The sequence below is a fragment of the Antennarius striatus genome, chromosome 16 (assembly GCF_040054535.1).
Source record: "Antennarius striatus isolate MH-2024 chromosome 16, ASM4005453v1, whole genome shotgun sequence".
Lineage (NCBI taxonomy): Eukaryota > Metazoa > Chordata > Actinopteri > Lophiiformes > Antennariidae > Antennarius > Antennarius striatus.
In genome coordinates, this window is record NC_090791.1 from 2,448,755 (window position 1) to 2,473,358 (window position 24,604).

The 24,604-nt window shown below is 51.3% G+C and overlaps 2 protein-coding genes across 4 annotated transcripts; one reads left to right on the forward strand and one right to left on the reverse strand.

The window, feature by feature from the left end:
• Positions 1 to 1,047: 1,047 nt before the first annotated feature.
• svilc (supervillin c) lies at positions 1,048 to 11,367 on the forward strand. Its single transcript, XM_068336513.1, has 31 exons — positions 1,048 to 1,128; positions 2,360 to 2,749; positions 2,939 to 3,079; positions 3,179 to 3,337; positions 3,548 to 3,582; positions 3,825 to 3,886; positions 4,319 to 4,458; positions 4,570 to 4,789; positions 4,860 to 5,287; positions 5,354 to 5,417; positions 5,529 to 5,591; positions 5,924 to 5,998; positions 6,085 to 6,166; positions 6,244 to 6,312; positions 6,388 to 6,556; positions 6,627 to 6,793; positions 6,864 to 6,959; positions 7,033 to 7,169; positions 7,257 to 7,404; positions 7,575 to 7,720; positions 7,800 to 7,975; positions 8,147 to 8,279; positions 8,353 to 8,662; positions 8,812 to 8,957; positions 9,078 to 9,382; positions 9,467 to 9,606; positions 9,695 to 9,850; positions 9,938 to 10,069; positions 10,149 to 10,261; positions 10,652 to 10,807; positions 10,918 to 11,367. The coding sequence occupies exons 2-31, from the start codon at positions 2,496 to 2,498 to the stop codon at positions 11,005 to 11,007; spliced, it is 4,512 nt and encodes a 1,503-aa protein (XP_068192614.1). The 5' UTR covers positions 1,048 to 1,128; positions 2,360 to 2,495; the 3' UTR covers positions 11,008 to 11,367.
• tmem98 (transmembrane protein 98) lies at positions 11,173 to 15,473 on the reverse strand. 3 transcript variants are annotated; one of them, XM_068336516.1, is made up of 9 exons: positions 15,319 to 15,362; positions 14,819 to 14,861; positions 14,104 to 14,155; positions 13,781 to 14,021; positions 13,540 to 13,671; positions 13,425 to 13,458; positions 13,231 to 13,346; positions 13,084 to 13,143; positions 11,173 to 12,798 (listed from the first exon to the last, which is right to left on the reverse strand). In XM_068336516.1, exons 4-9 carry the CDS (start codon positions 13,909 to 13,911, stop codon positions 12,594 to 12,596), a joined length of 678 nt encoding a protein of 225 aa, XP_068192617.1. In that variant the 5' UTR covers positions 13,912 to 14,021; positions 14,104 to 14,155; positions 14,819 to 14,861; positions 15,319 to 15,362; the 3' UTR covers positions 11,173 to 12,593. The 3 variants fall into 3 exon arrangements, with proteins under 3 accessions (XP_068192617.1, XP_068192615.1, XP_068192618.1); XM_068336514.1 differs by having other exon boundaries at positions 13,781 to 14,155; positions 15,319 to 15,473; XM_068336517.1 differs by lacking the exon at positions 14,104 to 14,155 and having other exon boundaries at positions 15,319 to 15,395.
• Positions 15,474 to 24,604: the final 9,131 nt, after the last annotated feature.

Sequence of the window (24,604 nt, forward strand, 5' to 3'; positions counted from 1 at the left end):
AGGCTACAGTGGCACAGAAAGGTAGATAACGTCAGCCACATACAAAATTATTTAAAGTGATTTTTTGAGTCTTGTGTTTACAAGGTTTTCTATTTTAAATTCTCAGAAAGAAGTAACCATTTGGGAGCTGAGTGTTTCTGGCTGCTGAAGCGTGTTTTAGTCACGATTCACTCCCAACTTCCTGTGAATACAACTTCAAGGACTTTTGATTCTAATAAGTTATTTTGTCAACAGCTTTAAGTCTTATTACCATGAAACGTGGATTTTGGATTTTTTTTAGGTTGCTGCTGCCTCGCTTCCAGACATTAACACATGGGTTAGCAATGAAACGTCAGTGCAATAACTTAGATAATATATCTAATGAAAGAACTGTCATCAGAGTAACTGCTAATGTGCTAAATCCTGTGGATTATGGTGAGCGGGTGGAGGTGAGTGTGTATGTGTGTGTGTGTGTGTGTGTGTGTGGGTGGGGGGCTGCTCTGACAGCCACATGCCTTGAATGTGGAGCTGAAGCTGAAGCAAAGCACAGCCTGCAGCTGCTGATGTCAGTTTCACACACACACACACACACACACACACACACACACACACACACACACACACACACACACACACACACACACACACACACACACACACACACACACACACACACACACACACACACACGCAGTGGGGGTGTAAATCACAGGGCAGGTAGCCCAGACAGGACAGGTGTAATTGGTTTTGGTCTTATTCTTGGCCGGCCTTTTAATCTCCTCTGCTGGTGTCACACCCAGAACACACAGATCACAAATCCAGGAAGCAGAAACCTTCAAAATAAAGCTTTAAAATATGAATTAAACCGGTAAATCTTCATTATTCTTCGCATTCACGTCGTTACTTCATCATTTCTGTCCTTCTGTTGATCTTTCTGGACATTTAAATATGACGTCACGGTTGAAGTTTCCCCCTTATCTGAGCAGAAGGGATTAGAAGGCGGGGAACGGCCTTCTCTCCCCCAATCACAGACGCGCCCGCTCGTCACGTGACCCCCCCGCTCCTTAAACAGGTGTGGCCGCTCTTTGGCTGTCGCGTCCGGGCAGCAGGAGCGCAGAGGTCCGCGGCGGCGGTCGGATCCGGCTGGAGGTGAGTCCCCCGAGCAATGAAGTTTTTGTTTTTGAAATTCTTATTATTATGGGACAGGCTGTCAACCTTCTCAGGCGCGACACAGGAAGTTCATGTCTGTGCTGCGTTCAGGGTCCACTCTGGAGATCTGGAGTTTCTCACTTCTGTTATTTATTTATTTATTTATTTTTAGAAGGAATCGTTCAGGTTTCATGTGTATCAGGATAAAGATGCAGAATTTATTTCTCTCTTTTTTTTTCTTTTTTTTAACACTGCAAGACTTTTTTTCATCTTGAACTGATCTAAACAGGTGGATCCGGATATTTTTCACATCCCCTAATACATTTTTTGAATTCCGAAACACATCTTCTTCCATATCTCCTCTCTGACGTGGAGGTTAATTTCATTTTAAAGCCGTCCTACTGGTTTACTTCTCCATTATATCTTTACATTCCATCTGTTTCTGGCGAACCCTGCTTGTCGTCTTGCAGGCCTCGACCTCCACCTGTCATCTCCCTCCCTAGCGGCCTGAGACGAGCCTCGAACGCCCGGCCTTGTCTCTGCCGTCGGCCCCCCGCTATCGGATCCATCCGCCGCACTAAGTCCCAGGCTCACGCCTCTTTGTCCTGCATCCATTGTGCATTAGGAATGCTGACATCCACTTTTTGGGACAGCACACACACACACACACACACACTTAGATGTGTGTGTGCGAGCATGCGTCTGCGCAGCTGATGTTAGCTGTTATCTATAACTACAAATGGTGTCATATCTGTAGTTCTATTTGGAGAACAGCCTCCAGCTTTGTCCACGCCGTTTATTTATTCCCCTCCAGGAAACCAGCCGGACTTGTTGTTTTTTTTTAAATTTATCTGATCTGTGTTGGTGTGTTAATTCCTCCTGTGATCACGTGATGGTGCTTCTGATCATGCATGTGTTCCCCGTGTGGAACAGGCGACGTGATCGACAGACGGCGTTTAAACTAGTTATGCAGGTCGTTGGATAACATTTGAACAAGAAAACCTCCCAATGGGGTCGGGTTACAGGCCGAGTGGCGGAGGTCCGGGCCCGGAGAGGAGCCGAGCGGCGGGGGTGTTGGGTTTCAGTGGAAGGGGAGATTCCTGCCGGGCGCGGCGGGGCCGATGGGGGGGTCATCTTACAGACCCAGAGGAGGCTTAAAGGCAGGATGCGCCTGAAGCGAAACCTTTCTGGGAAGACGAGTGGATTTCACCTGCTTTCATTCCCCTTTCAGTTGGGATGTTTGACCTCTGGAGGATTTGGACTTTGACCCCCAACCGGCGCTGAATCCTGGTTCTACTGGAGCTCATCTGCCCCCCTCCCTGAATGCTCTGCGATCATTGGCTGACAGTCGGTTGAACTCTTCCCCGATGGACGCCGACGACGACCCGGAGCCCAGGTCGGAGCGGATCGCCCGCTACAAAGCCGAGAGGAGGCGAGAGCTGGCCGATCTCTACGGCAACGCCGAGGAGCGTCCCACCAAGTGGGTGAGGAGGGACGGGAGGGGGGGTCACGACCCCGTGGCCCCCGGGACACCTGACCCTGAAGGTCACGGCGGCGAGGGAGTCAACGGCCGGACGCCAGGAGTCCGGAACGGGATGGGAGCAGACGGCGGCCTGGGGAGGTGAGTTCAGGTGACAGGAGGCGGAGCTAGAGTTGCTGATGGGGGGGGGGCTTTCTCCTCCGCTCTGGATCTGGTTCTTCTGGGGCTTTTACTTGGTGTCCCCCCCAACATGTGGTTTTAAAGGTCCAACTCTGCACCTCCTCTTTCCTCTCCTACATCCTCGCCTCCTACCTGCCCCCCCCCCTCCAGGCAGGGTTCCCAGGATTCTCCTGGGGAGGGGGGCGTCGCCCCTCCTGGACCCGACGCCCCGCTGCTCCACACCCGGGTGTCGGTGGGCCGGCTGAGGAGCGTCCTCCTGCAGCAGAAGGACGGGGGCGAGCCGGAGAACGAGTACGACCTCCTGATCCGCCCCGCCCCTCTGAGCCCCGCCCCTCTGAGCCCCGCCCCCTGTGACATGTCCTCCTCTTCCTCCTCCTCCTCTTCCTCCAGTACTCCCTCCTCCTCTCTGGATCTGGCGGTGAAGCCGGACTCGGACGCCGGCCGCAGACGCGCCCGCCGGTACCTCAAGGACGGGACGGGCGGCGGCCGCAAGACCAGCGAGCGCTTCAGGACGCAGCCAATCACAGCGGAGGAGATGGAGGAGACGGGGTAGGGCGGCGTGACCGAGAACCCGGGGTTCTGCTGATGTTTGCATGTGCTCCTCCTCCTCCTCCTCCTCCCGCTTCCTGCTTTACTCCGGTTTGAGCTGAACCCAAATAGGTAGCCCGGTTAAAGCCCCGCCTCCTGATGGAGAAGGCGGAGCTTATAGCCTCAGCTGTTGGCGTTCCATCTGCTGACTTCCTGTTTTGTGTCTTCCAGGCTGCTGGCGGCAGACGGAGAGAAGAACAGTCAAGGTGAAGAACCAATAACCTGCTGGGTCGGAGGGCTGGGGGGCGGAGCCAGTGTGTGTTATCAGGGTGGCTCCACATGAGGGGGCGGAGCCTCATTGGAGTAAACAAACCAACACCTTTATGTTGATTTTTAAACCTGTTTGATCACCTGGGCTCCTGACAGCTGTGGTGATGATGATGATGATGATGATGGTGAAGGTGATGATGATGATGATGATGATGATGTCACCCGTCTTCCCTCCCAGCTGACGTGAAAACAGACGACCGCGCCCAGATGAGCGTCGCAGCCAAGATGTCTTTGTTTAAGGTGAGTCTCCTGGACCTTTATTTTAACTTCCTGTCTGGCTCAAACTGGTTCTGATTGGACCAAATGGGGGGGGGGGGGGGGGGGGGCTGACCTTACAGTCGGTGCTGAGGGTCACAGAACGCCTGGTCAGCTTTTATTCCAGCAGGTAATGTCGAGTCAGAGGCCAATGCCCACTCAGAACCACGGCCGTGTTATAATTAGCCTGGGGGGGGGGGTTCACGAACGCCGAGTGGGGGGGTCCGGTTACACTGTGACCCATCGGGCTGGTATTCCATCCACGGAGCCCCCCCCCACCCCACCTCCGTCCACACAAATAGAACAGCAGGAGTTTTCTCTGGGGGTCCTGATGACTCCTAAACCAGCAGGAGGTCACGTGACCTGAACGTTAACCGTGATTCGCCGTTTTTAAACCCCCCCCCCCTTCTCTATCAGGAACTGGAGAAGTCCGCCACCCCCGAGGCCTTCCTGAAGCCCCGCCCAGGTGGCGCCGGTCACGAGCGCAGGTCGCGCCGCGGCAACGACCATCGCTTCCTGACGCAGCCAATCACCTGCGAGGAAATCGTGGCGATCAGGTGGGGGCAATTTTAGCTTCTGCACCCCCCCGGATAAGATTTGTAGTTTTTTTTCTTACACTTTATTGAATTGATTTGAAGTATAATTGACCCCCGCTAACGTCGTTACAGCCCGTCTGGGGTCACGTGTCCCGGCGCCGCCCCCCAGCCAGAACCAGAGCTGGGGGAGGACGGCGACGAGAGCTGCAAGCTCAGCATGAGCGAGAAGCTGGCCCTCTTCAACAAACTGTCCCTCCCGACGAGGCCGGGGGGCGGCCCCACCGACGGGCCCCCGGAGAGGCGGCGGCAGAAGGGGGCGCGGTACCGGACGCAGCCAATCACGGTGGAGGAGGTCAGCATCGCGTCGGGTGCCCCCCACCCCCCATCAGAACCAGTTCTGAACCGCCGTTCTCTCTGTTCAGCTCCAGAAGGCCCCCGTCCAGCTACCGGCCCTTTGTCTGGCCCCCCACCTCTCCGACAGACAACAGGCGTCGTCCGTCAACCTGAAACCCAGCGAGCTCCGCCTGGCGGCGGCGGCCGTCGCCCCCCCGAGCCGCGACCCCGAGCCGGCCCTGAGAGGGATCCTGAAGAAGCCGTCGTTGGGGGGGCCCAAGTGGAGCCAGACAGAGGTCGGGCCGGAACAGAACGGAGGAGACTCCCAGGAAGCAAGGGGGGAGACTCCGACGCCGCCGCCTCGGCGTGAGCGGCGCCCTCTGGTGGACGGAGGCTCGACGCCCGCCGCCCCCTGGAGGCAGAGGGCGCGATCCCGGAAGGAAACCATCGCCGGCGCTCCGACCGGCGCCTCCTCGGATCCGAAGGGGGGGGACAGCCGGACCGGACCACCGGAGCAGTGAGTGCCTGTCAGGCGAGACGTTGGGCAAAATGAACCCTTTTTACATCTTTTTTATATTTTCAGGTCGAAGAAGCAGGAAGATCTTCCAAACTTCTCTCAGGAGGAGCCCGTCGGCCCCCGCTCCTGGGTGAGTCGCCCGCTAACCCCCCCCCCTCAAAAAAACCCTCCACCATCATCTCCATTGCTGTTTTAACCGTAGCATCGGCCGTCCTCTCCTCTAATTCCTCTTCTCCCCCAGGGGCCCGTCTTTGCCTCTGTCTATTCTAGCTGTCCGCCGCAGTATGTCATGTGTTTCAACCAGGTAACCGTTTGCACGGCGGGGGGGGGGGGCAGTCCCAGCCTCTTGGTTTGCTGTGGGGGTTTGTTTTTTTTGCCGTGCTCTGATTGGCTAATTTTTTTTGCATCACCGACGTCTCTGCTGCTTCTCTTCCTTCTGTGCTTTTATTCTTTTAATCTCCTCACACTTCCTGTCGCATTCCGGGCCGGTTATCTGTTCTCTCCATCTAGAGCCAGATATCAATATTCAATAATCGGCTGTTATTGATCGGTAGGTTCAGGTCTGATGTGTTTTGCGGCCTGATCGACCGACTGTTTGAGGCTACTTCCTGTTCCTGATTCTGTTTTCGCCTTCAGACGAATCTGTCCTTCGAGGCCCAGGAGGTGTCGTCCCCCACAAAGACCCTGGCTCCGCCCCTCTGGAGGCAGAAGGTGATTGGACGAATCCGTCGCTCGTCATTCGAGCACATGTTCGACGCTGGACTCTGACAGCGACTCCGTTTGTCCGACTGTTGCAGGCGACGGAAGCGGAGGACGATCTTCGGATGGAGGAGACCGACGGAACCAAGGGGGAGGAGTCGGGGCGTTCAGGTGAGGCAGGTGAGTTGGCTCCACCCATCTCGTTTCCCTCACCTCTGATTCTTCAGTTTTCCTGATTTTCCTACTTGTATTCCCAGATTTGCGCCGGAACGACGCGTTTCCTGGCGAAGGCGTCGCCATCGAAGCTCCAGCTTCCACGTTTGAAGGTTAGCGTAAAGTTAGCATCACGCTAACGCCCAATCACATGACATCTAAACTCCTGAACGCGTTTCACCTGGCAGGTGAGGTGAAAGAAGAGGCGCCGGCGGACGAATCCAACATGATCGATATCGGTTTCTACGGCGACCAGCCGCTCCCCTCCGCCTGCGAGCCGCCGCCGTGCGGAGGCGTGTCCGCCTCGGAGAGCGAGGGGCGTGACCTGGGTATCGTCTTCCTGACCAACGCGCCCATGTGAGTGCGGTTTCCTCTGACATTCCTGGGGGGGGGTTCTGCTCGCCGGTCTCATGAACGCCTCCCCCAGGTTGACCTCGGCCGTGGCGGAGCATCGGCGCTCCGTGCGCCCGTCCCGCCGGACTCAGGGCTCCAGGAACCCGCTGAGGGCTCTGGCCGCCCGGGACGACATCACCCAGGACTACATGGGGGGGCGAGCTAGCTCCGCCTCCGAGGAGAGGATCCAATCAGAGAGGAGTGAGTGGGAGTGGCTTTTATTCCCCTTTATTTCATTCCTTCATCGCTCATCGCCATCTCCTCCCCTCAGAGTCCAAAAACTCCTCCGGGTCGCACCTCCCCGAACCGGGAGGCGCCGACGAGCCTCCGCCTCCCTTCAGCAACCTGATGCTCCTTCACGTCAAAGGTCGTAAAGTATCCCGTCACCACGGCGACGCTGATCTGATTTCGGGGGTGTTAACTGGTGACTGTGGCGACAGGTAGGCGGCATGTCCAGGTGCGTCTGGTGGAGCCCTCGGCGCGTTCCCTGAACAGCGGAGACTGCTACCTGCTGGTGACTCCGGAGAACTGCGTCCTGTGGAGCGGAGAGTTCGCCAACCAGCAGGAGAAGACCAAGGTCCCGCCGGCGATCCGGTCCTCCGATGCGGCGCCGGTCGTGGTTGCTCCCGGTTTTTAAACGCCGCTTTTTTTTTTAACTCCCCAGGCTTCGGAGCTGGCGTCCTCCATTCAGACCCTGGGGGACCTCGGATGTCGGGCGTCCCGGGTCGTCCGTCTGGAGGAGGGGTTGAACTGCGACGGAAGCTCGGCGTCGGATTTCTGGAGCCTCCTGGGAGGACGGACGCAGTACAGAGGTCAGAGGTCGAAATGTCAGCTTTCTCCTGAGGCAAACTCATTTCCACTGAGGGCCACGTCAGCATATGTGGCCCTCCACATAACATGATGTGGAGGGCCACATTTGGCCCCCGGGCCTTGAGTTTGACACGTGTCCTGAAGAATGGGAGGACCCTCTGACCTCCTGCAGGAGCCGGCGCCGACGAGGAGGACGAGCTCTACGAGGGAGGGGTGGTGGAGTCCAACTGCGTCTACCGGCTGGTGGGGGACCGACTGGTGCCCCAGGAGGACGCCTGGGCCGCCGCCCCCAGCGTCGCCTTGCTGGACTCCGCCCAGGTCTGACTCCGCCCATCTCCGATCGCGCATCGGTTGGACTTCTGGGTCGGTTTCACATCGGATGTTCGTGTGCGTTCAGGTGTTGGTGTTTGATTTCGGCAGCGAGGTCTACCTGTGGGTGGGGCGGGACGCCCCCCCCGGCGGGGGGCGCGTCGCCCTCCAGCTGACTCAGCAGTTATGGGCCGGCTCTTACGACTACAGCAACTGTCGGGTCAACCCTCTGGATCCCACGCGGCGTAACGCCTCAGAACCGCCGTGAGTTCACCCAGTTCGCCACGATGGGCTATTTGGGGGCGGGGCTTGTGGAGTTGCTCCTCGCCGTACTTGGATAAATATTTATTTATGGATCTGGCTTTGTGCGCCGGAGCTGAAACCTGAGACGTGACGAGAGAAATAAATGACCTTTAACCCCTAATGTGTCCTCAGGCAGGGGGAGGGGCGTCCCGGCTGGGCGTTGCTCGGCTGCGTCGCCGAGGGAAACGAGACGACTCTGTTCAAAGAGAAGTTCCACGATTGGACGTCCGGGAAGGAAGTCTGTCTCGCCATCGAGGAGACGCAGGTTTGTCTCTGTTTGACCTTTAAAACACGACCCCTTGACCCCCATCTCACCCCCAATCCTCCCCTCCTTTCAGTGTCCCCCGACTCCGCCCCCGTCATCCGACCCCCTCAGCGCCTGCGACGTCAAGGCTCTCCTGTCGGGTCGGGACGACTCGATACGCACCGTATTGGCGGGCGTGGACGTCCGGCGGGGGCACGGCGTCATCACGCTGGAGGAGGAGGAGGAGGAGGGGGGGAGGCGTCGGGTGGAGATGGAGACGGTTGCCGTGGATACCTGGCACGTGCAGGAGTTCGACGACTGCGAGGTTCCCGTGGAGACGGACGGGCAGCTGCACCAAGGCGACTCCTACGTCATCCGCTGGACGTACCGCTTCAACGCCGCGGGTCAGTGATGTCATCGATGTGATGTCATCGTCATGCAACAGCTACTAAACTAGGAAACGTTCATAAACATGTAGTTAAATTCATTAAATTAAATATTTTTTCGCCTGACGATGAAAATGTTTCCACTTCCTGTTTCGCTTCCGATGCAGATGAGACGAACGGCGCCGGCGAGTCCAGCGGAGGACGGGAAGAAAACTCCGCCTTGTTCCTGTGGAGGGGGTGTGGCTCTGGTGTCAGTGGGCGGGGCACGGCTGCCTTCCTGTCCATCGGGATGAAGGACGGCCAGCAGCCTCAGGTGAGACCGAATCGGCCAATCAGAATCCGAGTTGCATTTGGTCTCTGACGTCACTGATTTGAATTGATTTAAAGACATTTTAGGACATTTAATAAAATAATTTTGATTCTTATTTTTTAGGTGGTGGTCCCGCAGGGGAACGAACCTCCTTGTTTCCTGCAGCTCTTCCGGGGGGGTCTGGTCGTCCACCGGGGGAGGCGGGAGGATCAGGCTAACGCAGGTTGGCGTTTGTTCTGCGTGAGGGGGGAGCTCCCTGAGGAGGCGTCCCTCCTGGAGGTGGAGCGCTCCTGCGCCGGCCTCAGGTCCAGGGGGGCCGCAGTTCTCCTCAACAGCCAGCAGGGGGTGCTGTATCTCTGGAACGGCTGCAAAGCTCAGAGGAGCTCCAGGGAGGTCAGCAGGAGGGCGGTGGAACGGCTCACCCAGAGGTAAGCTCCGCCCCGCACCCCCCCCCCCAGCAGGTGATTATGGGATGGTTTGATGTTTTTACGATCGGAGCGTCTTCCTGTCAGCTGTCCAGCGGCGTTGGGCTTCAGCCGGAGTGACCCGGTGGGGGTGAGGGTGCAGGTGGTGGAAGAAGGGGCAGAACCGGCCGACTTCTGGGCGGCGCTGGGATCGATGGACAGGAAGGCGTACGACTGCATGCTGCAAGGTAGCCCCGCCTCCTCACAGGGGTGTGTGTGTGTGTGTGTGTGTGTGTTTGAAACCCAGTGAGAGGTCAAAACGAGTTTCCGTTTCAGATCCGGGGCAGTACCACTTCACTCCTCGTCTGTTCCACCTGAGCTCCGCCTCCGGGAGCTTCCGGGTCGAGGAGCTGCAGAGTCCGGCCCGGATGCCGGGCGTCGTCATGGCGATGCCCTTCGTCCAGGAGAGTCTGTCCTCCGTGCCTCAGCCGGGTGAGCGTCGACACCGACACACCAAAAACCGTGATGATACCTTACTGATTTACCCCCCTGTGCTTCCGGTTTGCCCCCCCCCCACAGCCTTGTTCCTGCTCGACAACCACCTGGAGGTCTACCTGTGGCAGAGCCGCCAGCCCGAGGATGTGGGGGGCTCCGGCCCCCGGCTGGAGGAGAGGAGGTGCGCCCTGCAGACGGCGCTCCGGTACTGTGACGGTAAGATGATCAAATGGGGGGTGGGGGTGTCGGCGGTTTTCCCGCCGTGGCGTTAATCAAACGACGGGTGTGTTTTCAGAGATGAACCCCAGACGCCCCCCCCAGGCGTACCTCATCCAGGAGGGGGCGGAGCCTCTCACCTTCACTAACGTGTTCCCCCACTGGGAGAGGAGGCTGGGGCCCCCGTCACAGGTAGGAGGGGGGTGGGGGGGTTACAACGGATCAATTTTAGAACTAAATTAAAATCATCTCATTAAAATTTTGCCTCCAGCTGTTTTTTTTTTGTTTTGTTTGATGAGTTTTTTAAAGATTTTTTTTTTTTTACCAGGTATGATGGGATGGAAACTGGTTTCCAACCTTTTTATTATGATTATTTCTCTCGCCTGCAGCCTCCATCCTGTTCCAAACACCCCCTCTGAATATAAAATTAAATCTTGAAGTAAAAAAAAACCCCCCCAAAAAACTTTTACTATTAAAAATCGACTTTTTTTTAAATATCATCATCACATATTTCCTGCTTTCACTTCAAGCCGTTGAATCCGCTCTAACCCCACCCATGGGTGCGTTTGATGCGTTGGACAGGACGACTCGGGGCGGGTGAAGCTGACCTCGGTGCGGGACGCCCTGGCCCAGCTCATGACGACCCATTATCCCCTAGAGGAGCTGCTCCGGACCCCCCTACCTGAAGGCGTGGACCCCCAGCGCCTGGAGGTGTACCTGTCCGATCAGGATTTCCAGGTAAGCCGCAGTGACACCTTTCGACCAGCAGGTGGCAGCAGACGCTGTCTCTAATGTATCTGAGGAGGTTGAAACTTTCACATTTATTAATTCTTATAATTACGTTTCAGACGATTTTGGAAATGAAGCGGGATGAATACGAGTCCCTCCCCAGCTGGAAGCAAATCGACCTGAAGAAAAGCAAAGGGCTGCTTTGCTAGGCCACTCCTCCTCCTCCTCGGCGTCGGAGGGCCGCGGGAACGTTTGCATCGCGTCTCCGCGCAAAAGACTGGTCACAACAGTTTAAAAACAAGAAAAGCAAACTTTATTTGTGTCAGATTAGTACGTGGGTTTCTCAGTAGATATCGTCGGAAAAAAAACCAAAAAAACAACTCATTTTCTTATGAAAGTTCATTTTATCTGTACAAATCAGTGAAAGACGAAAAAGTGAAAGTGTGAGGGAAGGACGTCAGTAACAAACTGTGGCGTAAGAATGAGTGCTTTACAAAAAAAAAAAAAGAATCACTAATAAACACTGTAAACCAGAGAAGAGAATAAAAGAGGCCACTTCTGCCACTTTCTGAGCGTTTCCTCCTCCATCCATCCGTCGGAGCTGCAGGTTTTCTCCCCCCGATCGTCTCCGAGACGTCAAAGAGTTGGACTCCAGAACGAGACGTGAACAAAGCGATGTGTTCATTTACCCGCTAGCCTCGTCTGCACAAAGGTTGTGTGTCGAAGCGGAACCAAACACCCAGCTGTGGCTCAGGGTAATGTCTTATTATTCAACGTTAGCTATGCGTGGGAGAGCAGGACACGCTCCAGTAGCGACATGCTAATCCTGCTACATCCCCGCGACAAAAAAGACGTCCTGCATCTCGAGCAAGACGTTACAGCTGTGACATCTCTTTAGCGCCGATGTGCTGAAACGGGCCCTCCTGTCCAGGTGTTGGTAGAAAACGTCGCTATCGTTGACATGCTAGCAAAGCTGTGATGCTAACAAGAATGAATTCAGTGGTTTTGGAGCCAAATGCTAACATCGAGGTTTTTGTGTCAAATGCTAACATCAATGCTAGTTTTCTAATGTTTTGCGGAGTTTTTTTTAACAAAATGCTAACATTAATGCTAGTTTTCTGATGTTTTGAAGAGGTTTTTGTGCCAAATGCTAACATGAATGCTAGTTTGCTGATGTTTTGCAGAGGTTTTGGTGATTGATCGTACAGGGGACGGGAATATTTCAAGAGAATTGATTTTATTTTGATTCCTCCCCTGAATGTCGGCGCTAAACTCTCCACTAGATTGCTGCGAGCTGATTGGTGGACCGACGCGAAGACACGCACGTACTAGCATCTCGGCAAATTGACCATAATGAAATGCAGCACTGGTTTAAACTGACGTTAAACTTTTACGCCGCCGCCGATCAAAGTCTGTTGAGGTTCCTGAAGTCGCCGCCCCCCCGATGAATCACATCAGTCTATCTACTCTCCTATTGGTCGGCTAACCGGGTGCTGTTTTCCTCAGGACGGATTAGCCGACTAAGCCTCCATGTGATGGCGCGGCGCCGGCGAGGTTGGATTTAGGATCATGTGGTGTGGAGAAGACTTTCCCAGAAGCCTCGGTGCTGTCAGCATCTGTGACAAGGTCGTGTACAAAAAAATAACGAAGAAGTAGAAACGTGACGATGAGCGACGGAGTCCACGCCTCCACGGATGGCGAGTTTGGGGAACGTTTAAAAAACAAAAAAACGACAGATCAGGAATAAAAGGGGTTTGTTTTCACGCCTCGCCGCCGCCGCCGTTCTGATTGGCTCCTAGATGGCCTGTTCCCTCTGGGCGTCAGCCCCCCCGGGGACGCTCCTCTCCGGCTCGGACGCCAGCGCCGCCTCCCGCAAAACCACCATGTGATCCTCGGCGGCGTGGAGCGATTGGTCGATCCAGTCCATGCTGCCGGACATGTGACAGGCGTTACGGGTGACCAGCACCAGGTGGCTGACGGACAGCAGCAGAGCGGTGGCCCTATGGGGGGGTGGGGACGCCACGGCGCCGTGTTAGCGGGTTAGCATTGGAGGAGAAACACGGAATTGAAAAAACATTGAAGTAAAACATTGAAGTCATCCTGATAAGAGGATGAAACGACGGGCTCGTGATGTCATCGTTTCCAGGCGGCGTCCGTCTGAATCCATTTTAGCTTCACGGTGATTAAATTACCGATCGATCAATTCATGAGGCCCCTCTGACCAATGGCGTTCCGAGGCATTGAGCGAATACAAAAAGCCTCTTTTAAAAGGCAAATGTGATTACCTGGCGTCGAGGAGGATGGGGTCCAGGGGGGGGTACATGGACCGGACCACGTCGTCCACCCTGTGTGACCAGACGGCGAGGAGGCGGGGTTAAAGATGGCGAGGAGGCGGGGTTAAAGTGGTGGTAACGAGTCGGTCTGGGCTTTACCTTGGGCTGATGCGTTTGGCGACCGTGATGATGTCACTCAGGCTGGCCGGAGCTTTGACCTTTGCACCTGAACCCATCGTCATGGCGACCAGCTTCTCGGTCAGCGTGTGGCAGATCTGTAAAGCGGAGGCGTGACGCGTTTGGGCGATCCGAGTGGAGTATTAGAGATGGAGGAGGCGAGAACGTGGCGTTACCTTCAGGATGGAGATGCAGTGGGAGACCAATCCGCTGCCGGGGGGAGAAACAGTTTGAACCATACTTAAAGGGACAGTTCGGTATCACGGCGGCGACGGCGGCGGTCACACTCACGAGGCGTCCTCTATCCAGTCCTCGTTCTCCAGGATGGCCTCGATGTGAGGGTTGGTGATGACGACATCGTCCAGCTCCAGCTCTGACGGCTCGCTCTGGGTCTCCATGGCGCCGATCAGGTCGACGGTGGGCCTGGAAAGGAGACCACTCAGAGTCGGGTCTTTCCTGAGGTTCCTGAGAAAGTGTGACCACCGGCGACCTCCCAACCCAGGAGTTGGGAGGTCGCCGGAAATTCACTGACTTGGAGTCGAAGTGGTACAGCAGGTTGTGAGGGTGGCAGTAGCGGTGTCGGCACACCACCACCAGGGCCACGAAGGAGGCCAGGAAAATAGTGGCTAACACCCCGATGGCCACGATCACCACCGTCTCCATGGCGACTCCAGGTCCCACGACGGCGACTCGTTTTCCAAGGCGAGAAAAGGTCCAATCTAGATTCGGACTGGCGGGTCCAGGTCTGTGCCGGATCAGGAACGGCTGCTCATCTGCGGGGGGGGGGGGGAGAGAATAACGGAGTCCGGTTGGGTAATGACGGAGCGAGGAAGAAGACCGTTTGGAATCACGCACCTCTGAGCCGGCGAGGAGAACGAGGCTTTGTCTGGGTTGAAACGCGGCACACCTACAGCGCACACAAAAGAGCGATCTTTATCTGAGGACATAAAGAGCCGAAGCACCTGACCTTTGTTTGAACTTCACTCAAACAATGAGAGTTTTGACGACTAGAACCAACAACAAGCTTTGCGTTCTTCCTGTCACGTGGCAGATCTCCTCTATAGACTCAGATTAGCGGTTCTGGTTCCACCCGAATGACCCAAACCTCAACCAGGACCAGAACCAGAGAGGAGAACCTCAGGGGAACCTGGTGGTCTTACCTTCTGACACGTCCGGCAGAGTGTTTGTGGATCATCTGGGGTTTAATGTAAGGAGTTCTCGTGTGTCCACCTGAGTGTAAAGTATACCTGCGCTCCTTCCTGATTGGGTCAAACATTAACCTGACCTGAACACTGGATTATTACCTGCGCCGATGCGTGTAATGTCCCCCAGGTGGACGCAGCCACCGTGGAAAATGGAACTTTCAATATTACAACACCATAAATCTGAACACCCCCCCCCACCCCATGATTCTGCGTTTGGAATGCTGTAATTCCTTAATCAGATTAATTTCCAGATTTCTCCTTCTCCAACCCTTTCCTCTCTCCTCCTCCAAACTAAAACATAAACGGATGTTTTTAAGAGTAGAGAAATTAAAAATAAAAATAAAAACCATGAAAACGACACTCACCTGATCATCAATGAAATGGTTTCTCCCACATTCTCCAGCTCACCTGTGGAGAATGAGCAGAAACAGTTTCAAATCTTATAATTCCACTTTAAAAAACAAAACAACAACAAAAGAGGATCTGCTTGATGACGTCACGTCGATGACGTCACGTGAGCAGGAAAAGCTGCATCTACCTTTGTTATTCTGTGACCCCCCCCCCCCTCCTTTCGTGAAACACCTTTTATTTGATATAAACTGGGGGGGGGGAGGGGAGGGAATCCGAATCCGGATTCAAATGAAACGGTTTCAGTCAAAAATCTGCTGCTGAAAGAAGCCAAAAGGGTAAAAAAAAAAAAAAAGGAAACACCAACAGACGCGTTAAGGAGCGGTTTTAGCGTAAAAACAAGCAGGCGCGCGCTCACCATCACAACTTTAAGAGTCATTAAAGTTTTTCGCGCCTGACCAAAGCGACTTTTAGCCTCTCAAACGTCTCCGGGTCCGAACAGACAGGTGTTACCTACCGGGACGTTTGTCCTCTTCAGGCTGAAAACTCCGCTTCTCTCTCTGCAGCCGCGCGCGCGGAGACGGCGCCAACATCTCCAAATCCGGCGCGTGAGCGCGCGGGAAAGCAGCCGGCGAGGGCGCGTGAGTTTATCAACGGAACTTGTCACTGCAAGAGCCTCTGGCGCGCGCCGCGCCGCCGCGGACAGGCTCGGGGGGGGGAGGGGGGGGGGGGGGTTCCACGCGCCTCCAGGTCAGCTGCGCCGAGCGCGCGCGGACGTATAGAGTATGTATGTAAAGTGCTCGCGCGCAGCTCCTGCAGGCTGGAGGCGCGTCATGAACTGTACGTGACGGAGCGGACGCTAGGTGGCGCGCGTCAGCCGCGGTAGACGGAGGCTCCTCACGTCAGAGACGGAAGGTTAGTCAAGGTTCGCGTGGCTTTTCCGGTGTAGTTGGTTCACATGTCTGATGCTAGGTTAGCACAACAAGCTAATTTAAATTGACATGACTCATCAAATCAAGTGATTTATTAGCCTAGCAAGGCTAACTTCTTCTTTTTATTCTATAAGGATGAACGTATGTTAACTATTTAACTATTAACTAACTATTAACTGTTTAAAATTAACTATTTAACTATTAACTGTTCAACTATTAACTATTTAACATTAACTATATAACTATTAACTATTTAACTTTTAACTTAACTACTTAACTATTAACTAACTATTAACTGTTTAAAATTAACTATTTAACTATTAACTGTTCAACTATTAACTATTTAACATTAACTATTTAACTATTAACTATTTAACTTTTAACTTAACTATTTAACTATTAATTAATTAACTATTTAACTATTTAACATTAACTAACTATTAACTATTTAACTATTAACTATTTAACTATTAACTTAACTATTTAACTATTCCGTACGTTAGCGTCATTAGCCTGTGTTTTCTCTGTAACAGTTTGATGCACGCTAACCTGATGCTAATCAGACGTTCCTTCAACTTTTCCAGCGCTTTGAGCTTTCATAGACCAATGACCTTCATGCTTCAGACGACCTTTGACCTGCGTCGTTGTTTGACCTGTAAACCTGGTGAACCAGGTGAGTCCTATCTAGTGCGCTGAGCTAATCAGATGCAAACAGTTAGCAAACCCTTGCAGGTTACTGTAACCGACCTTTGACGCCACCTTTAATTACCCTGCATGGGGGGGCGACCCGGGAATGGGGGGGGTCATGAGTTCAGGATTTAGGTGGGAGGGGGTGGAGCTTCTTTTACACTCCTCCTCCAGGCGGATGATGTCACTGTGGATAGATCTCATTGCCGTTGTGGGTAGACGTTGGTCGGTCTGCGGCCTCCAGGGGGGCCGTTGCCGGGGTTGGGGGCATTAAGGCTGTCGGCGACAGTCTTTGTGTTGTTGATGGAGTGACAGGCTGTGAAAATACCCCCTCCCCCGAAAGGCGTGGCCACTTAAGCAGAAAATCAATCAACTTTGCCCAATTTCCGGCGGTGGTGTTTCAAATTATTTGACGGCTGGGATTGCGATGCGTTCGCTGCCGTCTGTCAGACGCGTTGCTTTCTGCCTCTGGGGGTAATCAAGTCCTCCTCCCACCCTCACCTGACTTCACTCACGTTTCTCACCGCTTCACTTCACCAGAGGGAAACATACACCAGTCTGAAAATAAACATAGAGAGACTGCCGCCGCCGCCTCCGACAATAAATTTACAGAATATATAAAAGAAGAATATAAAGACGACGTTTTTGAACCGTTTTTTTATCAAACATCAAGATGGAATCAGAGGCGAAGTAAATATTTTATTGTCACCCCGATGCATGACCGGATCAGCCAATGAACAGCCTCCGTCTGACTCTAAGCCACTTACGAGGGGACGTTTAAAGACTCTTTTACTAAGTCTCGTCCTCTCAAAAGGGTTCACGTCCGACAATTTTTAAAAGGCAATTTAAAAAATCTCCGCATGCTCAGAAAAAAACGGTGTTTTTCTCAGTATTTCCAGATTGTACCCCAGAGATGTCCAATCCCCGCAGAGGCTTACGGGGCTTCCTATCTTATAAGCAACTGAGCTGGAGCTGCTGGGAGCTCTCTGCAAACCCAAAGCAGTAGAATGGAGGATGGAGGCTTCCAGCAGGCCTTCATCCAAACGGCTCGGTTTGCGCTCCTTTGCTCCTCCTCGTCTCCGGTGAAATCCCTTCCTGGCAGTCAAACGGAGACACGCAGCAAACATTTTTCCTTTGTTGCCTCAGCGGCAGATTACAGGATGGTGGAGGCTGGTGTAGCGTTCGTGTTGGAGCGCCGTGTTCCCGCCTTGTTAAGCCTTAGGATAGTAAAACTATCCTGATGCTTCTGTAACAGAACTGTCAACGATCAGATCTTCAGAATGTCCAGTCAGCCTAGAAGAACCTGAACCGCGTTTTTAGGAGTGTGAAACTTTGAAAAGAAATACAACAGGAAGTCCTTTAATTTTCTTCTGTTCCCCCTCTGTCTTCTATAGATATATAATTTTTATTTATTTTTTATTTATATATGTACATATTTATTTTATTTGTTTTTATGTATTACATAAATTATATATTTTATATATAATTTACATAATATATAAAACATGTAATTATTAAATTAATAAATTATATTTTCATTATTTGATTTTTTTATCCATTTTATTATTTTGTGTCATTTATTATTTATATAGTTATATGCATTTATGTATTTAAATTTTATTTATTTGTACCTATATTTTATTTATTTATATGTATTTTTTATTTACATTCACAATTACTTTCAATTATGTTTTTTAAATTGTTGCACGTATTTAAATCATGCATACGTCGACACACCTGTGTGACAATCTCAAAGCTGCACGATCTGAATACCTGAACTGACTAAAAAGACCCCGCCTACCGCCACCTTGCGTTCTCTAGCGAGCAGCCAGACGCCCCGGCGTGTTCGCACGCAGCTTAACCCTCCCACTGTTCTCTAACTGTCTGCAGTGCCGACAGAGCAGGCGGTGCTTAATGGCTGTTTAGCACCTGTCTTTTGAAAACAGACGCCCGCTGCAGCTGGAAACGAGGCGCCGACACTAAAACGAATCAGTGAAGTTGAGCTTCGACTGTGAGGAGCGGCGGCACGGCGATGATCTCTTGCAGCGTCGTGATGATGAGCATCAGATTGTTTCCACGCCGTCGTTTGAATCACTTTTATTATCCCCAAAAAACCCAGATTGTATTCATTTGAAGTTGATTTCTGGAGCGCTGGATGCTAAGTGCGCTAAACGGTAACAGGTAGATGAGACGACCTCATCAGACGCTTCTATCGGAGCATTTTGTTTATTGATTACAGTCAGAATTGAAGCCAATACAGTATCGACTTTAAGCTGAGTGTAATCAATGAATGGGGAGCCGATCAAACCAGCTGTAGTCTGAGTTCTTTCCATCATGGTTTGAGACAAAAGAAAGATCATCTTCTTCATCTTGATCTTGATATACTTTCCATTTTCTTCTGTGTACAAGAATCATGTCTCTTTTCCCTCCGTCATCGCAGATGGCGTGGAGTTTGTACGGCATTCCGGCTTTAATGTAATCGAGTCAAATTTGATTTTAGGGATCGCTTCCCTCTCGATTTCTTATCGCTGCTCGCTGGAGTGGAGAAATTGCTTCTTCTGTAGATTTTGTGCCTAATCTGGAAGCAATTTCTTGCTTCCCAGAAACTGAAGGTGGGGTAGAGTTTTATCTTTTTAATAGAGAAGTTAATTATGCAGACGACTGGAATATTTATACGGATCGCTGGAATAGAACCGATCTGGATTCTCACAAAGTGCTTTATTATTAAGGCTAACACAACATGCTAACGCTTATCCATCACTACTGGCCAGCTGTGGTCTGTCCTTAAACGAATTCAGTTTGACTCCTGAGCATCATCATCTTCATCTTCATCATCATCCAAGCAACATAAAGCTAAACAGCCGTTAGCCTAGCGTGTCTGTAAGTGTGTGTGAGACTCCCATCAGCCATCGGTCAAGCGGGAAAATGCTGACGATGCGCCATCAGGTGACTGAATCCATCCCAGAGCCTTTGGTTGCATGGCAACCCCCCCCCCCACCCGGTCTCTCCGACTCCCATCAATGATGCTCCGTTGGTGCCGTGGCGACGGCGTGATTGACGGCGCGACAAACGTTCTAATCAGGCGTGGAGTGGCCGGCGTTTTGGACGCCAAACGCTCCTTTATCTCTTGAAGACGTTCATCCGCTGCTCGGATCTCCCAGAATCCTTCATGGGGACGCCGTCGGTCAACCCGCCCGGCTTCAACCCCAACCTGAAGTCTGGCAGAAGCAAAATGTTCCTTGACAAGACGTCCCGGCGGCGGCGGCCTCGCTTTGCGGCGCTGATGAAATTCGCTCTGTGCTCTATTGATCTGGCCTGCCGTTTGATTGATGCCGTCTTTAAAAATTCATTAGTTTGAGGCATGGGGGGGCGCCGTGGGGCGGCGGGAGCTCCTGTAGGGCACATTTGTCTATGTTTACAGAACCAGCAGCGTTCCGTCACCGACCGCAAAGGAGGCTTGACGGGCGGCGCTCAGGTAGTGATGAGTCACGCTGTCACCTCACCGCCGCCGCCGGACTCGCAACTGATAGCTTCCCAGCGTGTTTGCATGTCAGCCTGGGATTATTATTGATTTCCTGGCGTATGAAGCATCCCATCATTTACTGCGTGGGGTTATTGCAGGTCGCCTTTGTGTCGGCCAGACCTCAAATCCGTCATCTGAACAGATAGAACTCACGCGCACTTCATTTAGAGGCCGCCGAGGTTCAATTACCAGCAGGTCATCGATCAGCTGGGGGAGGTTTTTACTACCAATGAGGAGCAGATCGTCCCACTTTAACATTTTATAATGAATTGCTACGGATATGAAATCATTACTGAACACAAAAATTTTTTGTATTTTTTCATTCATATATATATTTTTTGTTTTTTTTTTGCCCTTCATTTAAAACAAAGCAGCCATAAAAGTGAAATCTTTGGATAATAGATAATAGATTCATCTAATTTATGACACTTCAGGGGTTCTGTAGTTATTAAGTCTCTCTGTGTTAATCAATAACTAATCAATCTTATCTTTATTGATGCAGATATTATCTATACTTTATCTACAACAGTTGTGTGAGACTTCCAGGCTTCCGTATTTAATGACTCTCCTTTAAAAAGAGAGAAACTTCAACTCTTTAACGGAGAAAGCTCTCCTTCTCTGTATTTAACAATGATATAATATCTGATTGATTGATTGATTGGTTGATTGATCTCAGCTACTTCTTCTGACGTGGCGGCATGTTTATGACATCATATCCCGCCCCTGGTTTTTTCATATCCCTCGCTATAAAATTCAAAATTAGCATCTCAAGCGGTTCCGAGGCGCCGGGCGCGACCCTCTGTCCCGACGTGTCCGAGGCAATCAGCGCGGTATTGATCATCTGTTGTTCCTCCTGATTTGTGACCCGCCGCCACGCGTTCATCACGTGGTGAGGAGGGCGAAGGATCAGCCGTGACGAAGAACGACGAGAAAGAAAAGGGAAAGACTCTGTCGTCTTCGTAAAAAGACTCCCACTCATCCGCTGAGGACGCCCTCGTTTCCTACATGAAGGCAGAGACCGAGCAGAAGGTGATCCCTGCAGTTGGCGCCGGCGGCACCCCCGCAGTGGATTGTGGGTCGGCTGGTGTTCACAGAGGGAAAACCTCGACTGCCAGGATTATCAAACGCTCCCGAGCCGGCGGCTTTATGAAACAGGGAAACGAGACGTCGCCTCCGCCTGAGCTCTTCGCCCACTCCCAGGATGGAGAGGGGGCGGGGGGGTGGAAGTTCAGCAATGTCGGTCCACTTATGCTCCGTCAGCGCTACCAGAACCCACGCGTCATCCTCCGTTTGTGCAGCAGATTGAGTCTGGTTTAAATCATGTGTATGCTAGCGCGTGCTACATCAACCTGTTTCCTGATGAATCGCTCCGCCAGGCCGTGGCGTCTCACGCCCGGCCTGGGCTGGACCTCCGTTTGCATCTGTAAGCTAACCGTTACGCTACCGTGAGCGCCGATTCGTTTTCCTGCCACGGTAATTAGATATACGGCTGGGCTCGGGGAAAAAAAAGAAATGGTAATTTATATCTTCTGTCACATCTCATTTAAGCCCGTCGGTGCCCTCCTGAATACTGATGCAAGTCTTTGTAGGAGGAGAGGCTGGAAATGCACTTCCTGTTTGGGTCCCAACAGCTTTCTGCTTCATCCTCTAGGGATAAATTCTGTTTGGAGGCGGTTAAAGATGGACACGGCTTTCTTTTCGCACACACACCTTTGCCTCCGGTCTCTTGAGTCGCCTCTTGTTTGTTTTTCACTTCCTGCTCTGTTGACTTTCTTCATCAGGACCTGATTTCTTCATCCGGGGTTCTGTTTTCTCTGCAGCGAGGAGGAGGAGGAGATTGCACCACAGGAGCAATGAGATGCTAGAGGAGGGACTGAACCATTACGTATAAACGTGAGGAGGTGTGATGGAGGTCACTGATCCCCTCTGAGCTGCAGCTGAGCGCCGAGTCGCTGCTACCATTATGCGTCCGACTCAAAGAATCACCTGAAAACGCCTCCACACAGGTGTCCTGTGGAGTTGTTGACCTATAAGATCGCTATAAGAGCCGTCATATGTTTTAATAACGTTCTTTTCCTATCGGGCTGATGAAGACGTCGGTTACACCTGAAGGATTCTTTGCTCTTCATCTATTTCTGGTCTCTATTCTGTCAGAAGAAGCGCCGCTGAAGGACGGAGGTTCTATTCAGCTCTTTCACTCCCTTAGAACACAATGAAGGCTGCAGCGCTTCGAGATTTAACAGCGCTTTGTCTTTTTCTAAGCATTCCTTACTTATTCCCTTAAATAAGCCAACGCATTTTTTTTCTCCTGTTTCAGCGGTGCGATCGTTCGCTAAAGGTTAGAAGCATAAAAGACACTAAAACGAATGATGTGTTACTTCAGGATGTTCAGGTGATTCACAGCAGGTGTTGAGCTGGAACCCTTTGGCATTAAGATGTTGTTTGGAAAACCAAAAAGATGCCGCTCCGCAGATAAAAGTCCTTCATTTCTACATTAAATTCGTAGCTTTTAGCTTTAAAAACAAAAGGTTTCTGTGATAATGCATCCTAACTGAAACGCTAACTGTCTTTTAAAAACCCATAAAGGTGTTCAGGTGCGGTTTCTTGCGGATTTTCCACTCGTTGTGTCGCCGCTCTCGTTGTTGGCGGCGTCATAACCGCGATTTAATTACCCCGCTGCAGGGCTCCCTGGGCCAGAACGCCTCAATTACAGGAATTACCCGCCTGTAGTGTTGCATTAATTGTGAGGCAAACACGACATAATTTAAAGAATATTCTTATCGTAGGGGAGACATGGTTGCACGAGGGGGTGTTGAGCCCAAGGCTTCTGCAGAACCACGAGGGGTTAAATGTGCCTGAACTCTTTAATGGCGCCGCCGTGCGTGGAATGTCTCATCAGGCCGGGCTTTTTCTGCGTGGAGGCTAACACTTTAGCTTCTTTCAGTTTCATCCAAAACAGCAGTAACATATAGATATACCCCCCCCCCCCTTATGGGTGGTGGTGGTGGCTGATGGCTCTGCTGTTGTTCCAGTGCTTCATTAAAAGAGATTGTGAAACAAGTAAAGACAAGAATTTAGGGTTCTAAATAAGGCTTGGGTGACATTATTTGTTCGATTGCACAGCGGAAAATAGGAAATAACGTCTTATATAATAATAATAATAATAATAATAATAATAATGCCATGTTTGATCAAACCAGTGATCACAAACTTTATTTATGACAATATAAATAACACAAAGCAGCTTTTCTGCCTGAAAAAAAATATGCAAACAACTAGTCAATCGTCCGGTTAGTTCCCAAGGAATTCTCTATTGATCAGCTGTGTGATAGATTTATTTTTTTATGACCACACACACATCCCAGAGCAGAATCTTTGCAACGCATCAGGTATGAGGAAGAGGAGGGCACTGACTGCCAATTGAAGCCAACAAATGACACGTAATGACAGATGTCTCTGAAGGTTCCACACTAAAGGTTTTATTTTCCGGGTCCGTTGAGCTCTTTATCTTCCTGTATAACCATGGCGACGGCGGGGATGTTGAGTGTAAGACGGAGTTGTTGCTTCCTCCGTGGCGACTGTGCAGTGCTGTTGTTCTTGCCGCGCACTCAGCCGTGATAATTAAAAGACTCCCTTCCCTCGTCCTCCGGAGAGCTGGGAGTTCCTGCACAACCAAAGAAAGAACTTCTCCACCGTTCCTGAACATCCAGACTCATGAAGCTTTAATTAAAACCAGAATCATTATTATTTTTATTTTAATGCTGCCAGGCGCTCTTCTGGTCACTGATTGGGTAAATTTTCAACTCACAAGTTCCAGTCATTATCTTCAACATTTACAAAACTGAATTAGAAAAGCGTGACCAGAAGCAACTTCTCAACCAACTTTTATTAAACTGCTCATATTAAAAATCGCCGCTTTATTATTTCCAAACATTAATCCAATAATTGGCAGAAATTTTCTGAGATGATTATGGAAGCTAGCCGTTAGCTAGCGACGGATAAGAGCAAGAAATCGTCTCGGAAAAAAATTGAGAGTAATTCTGGTGAAACGTTGAAATGCTGTTCGTGGTGAGAATAAATAGAATCGTATTTATTGTTCGATCTGCGGGGCTCAACCACCTGATCTAATCTAAACTGTGGATATTTTTGTTCCCAAATAAGAATTCATTTATTCAACCTTCCAGGAAACGCAGCTGATTCCGTAGCAGATATGACCTTCTGCTGCATTATGGCAGGAGCTGAATATTACTCACCGCATGGGAGTCATGCTTATTACTGAGTCCCTCATGGAATACACGGAACAAGCCGCGCCAACATATGACACTCAATCTATTCCATGTGATGGAAATGCAGCCGCTGCTCATTTAAATGTAAACCGAATCCAAAGTGTCATCTGGGAAATAAAACCTGGAATTAATATGAATCTGAACAGAAATAAAGGAATAGGAGAATATTTCTGGATCGGTTTGGAGACAGAGGAGGAAGTGACGCCTTTCCTGTCGGAGGGGTCGCCAATCCACACGTTTACCTCTATGCAGTTTGAACCATTTTAACGTCATTAACACGCTTTGTTGTTGTGCAGCATTTAATGCGTCAATGTCGTCACACCCGACCAATCACAGGCAGAGTGGGCGGGGTCATATTGGATGTGCATAAACTTT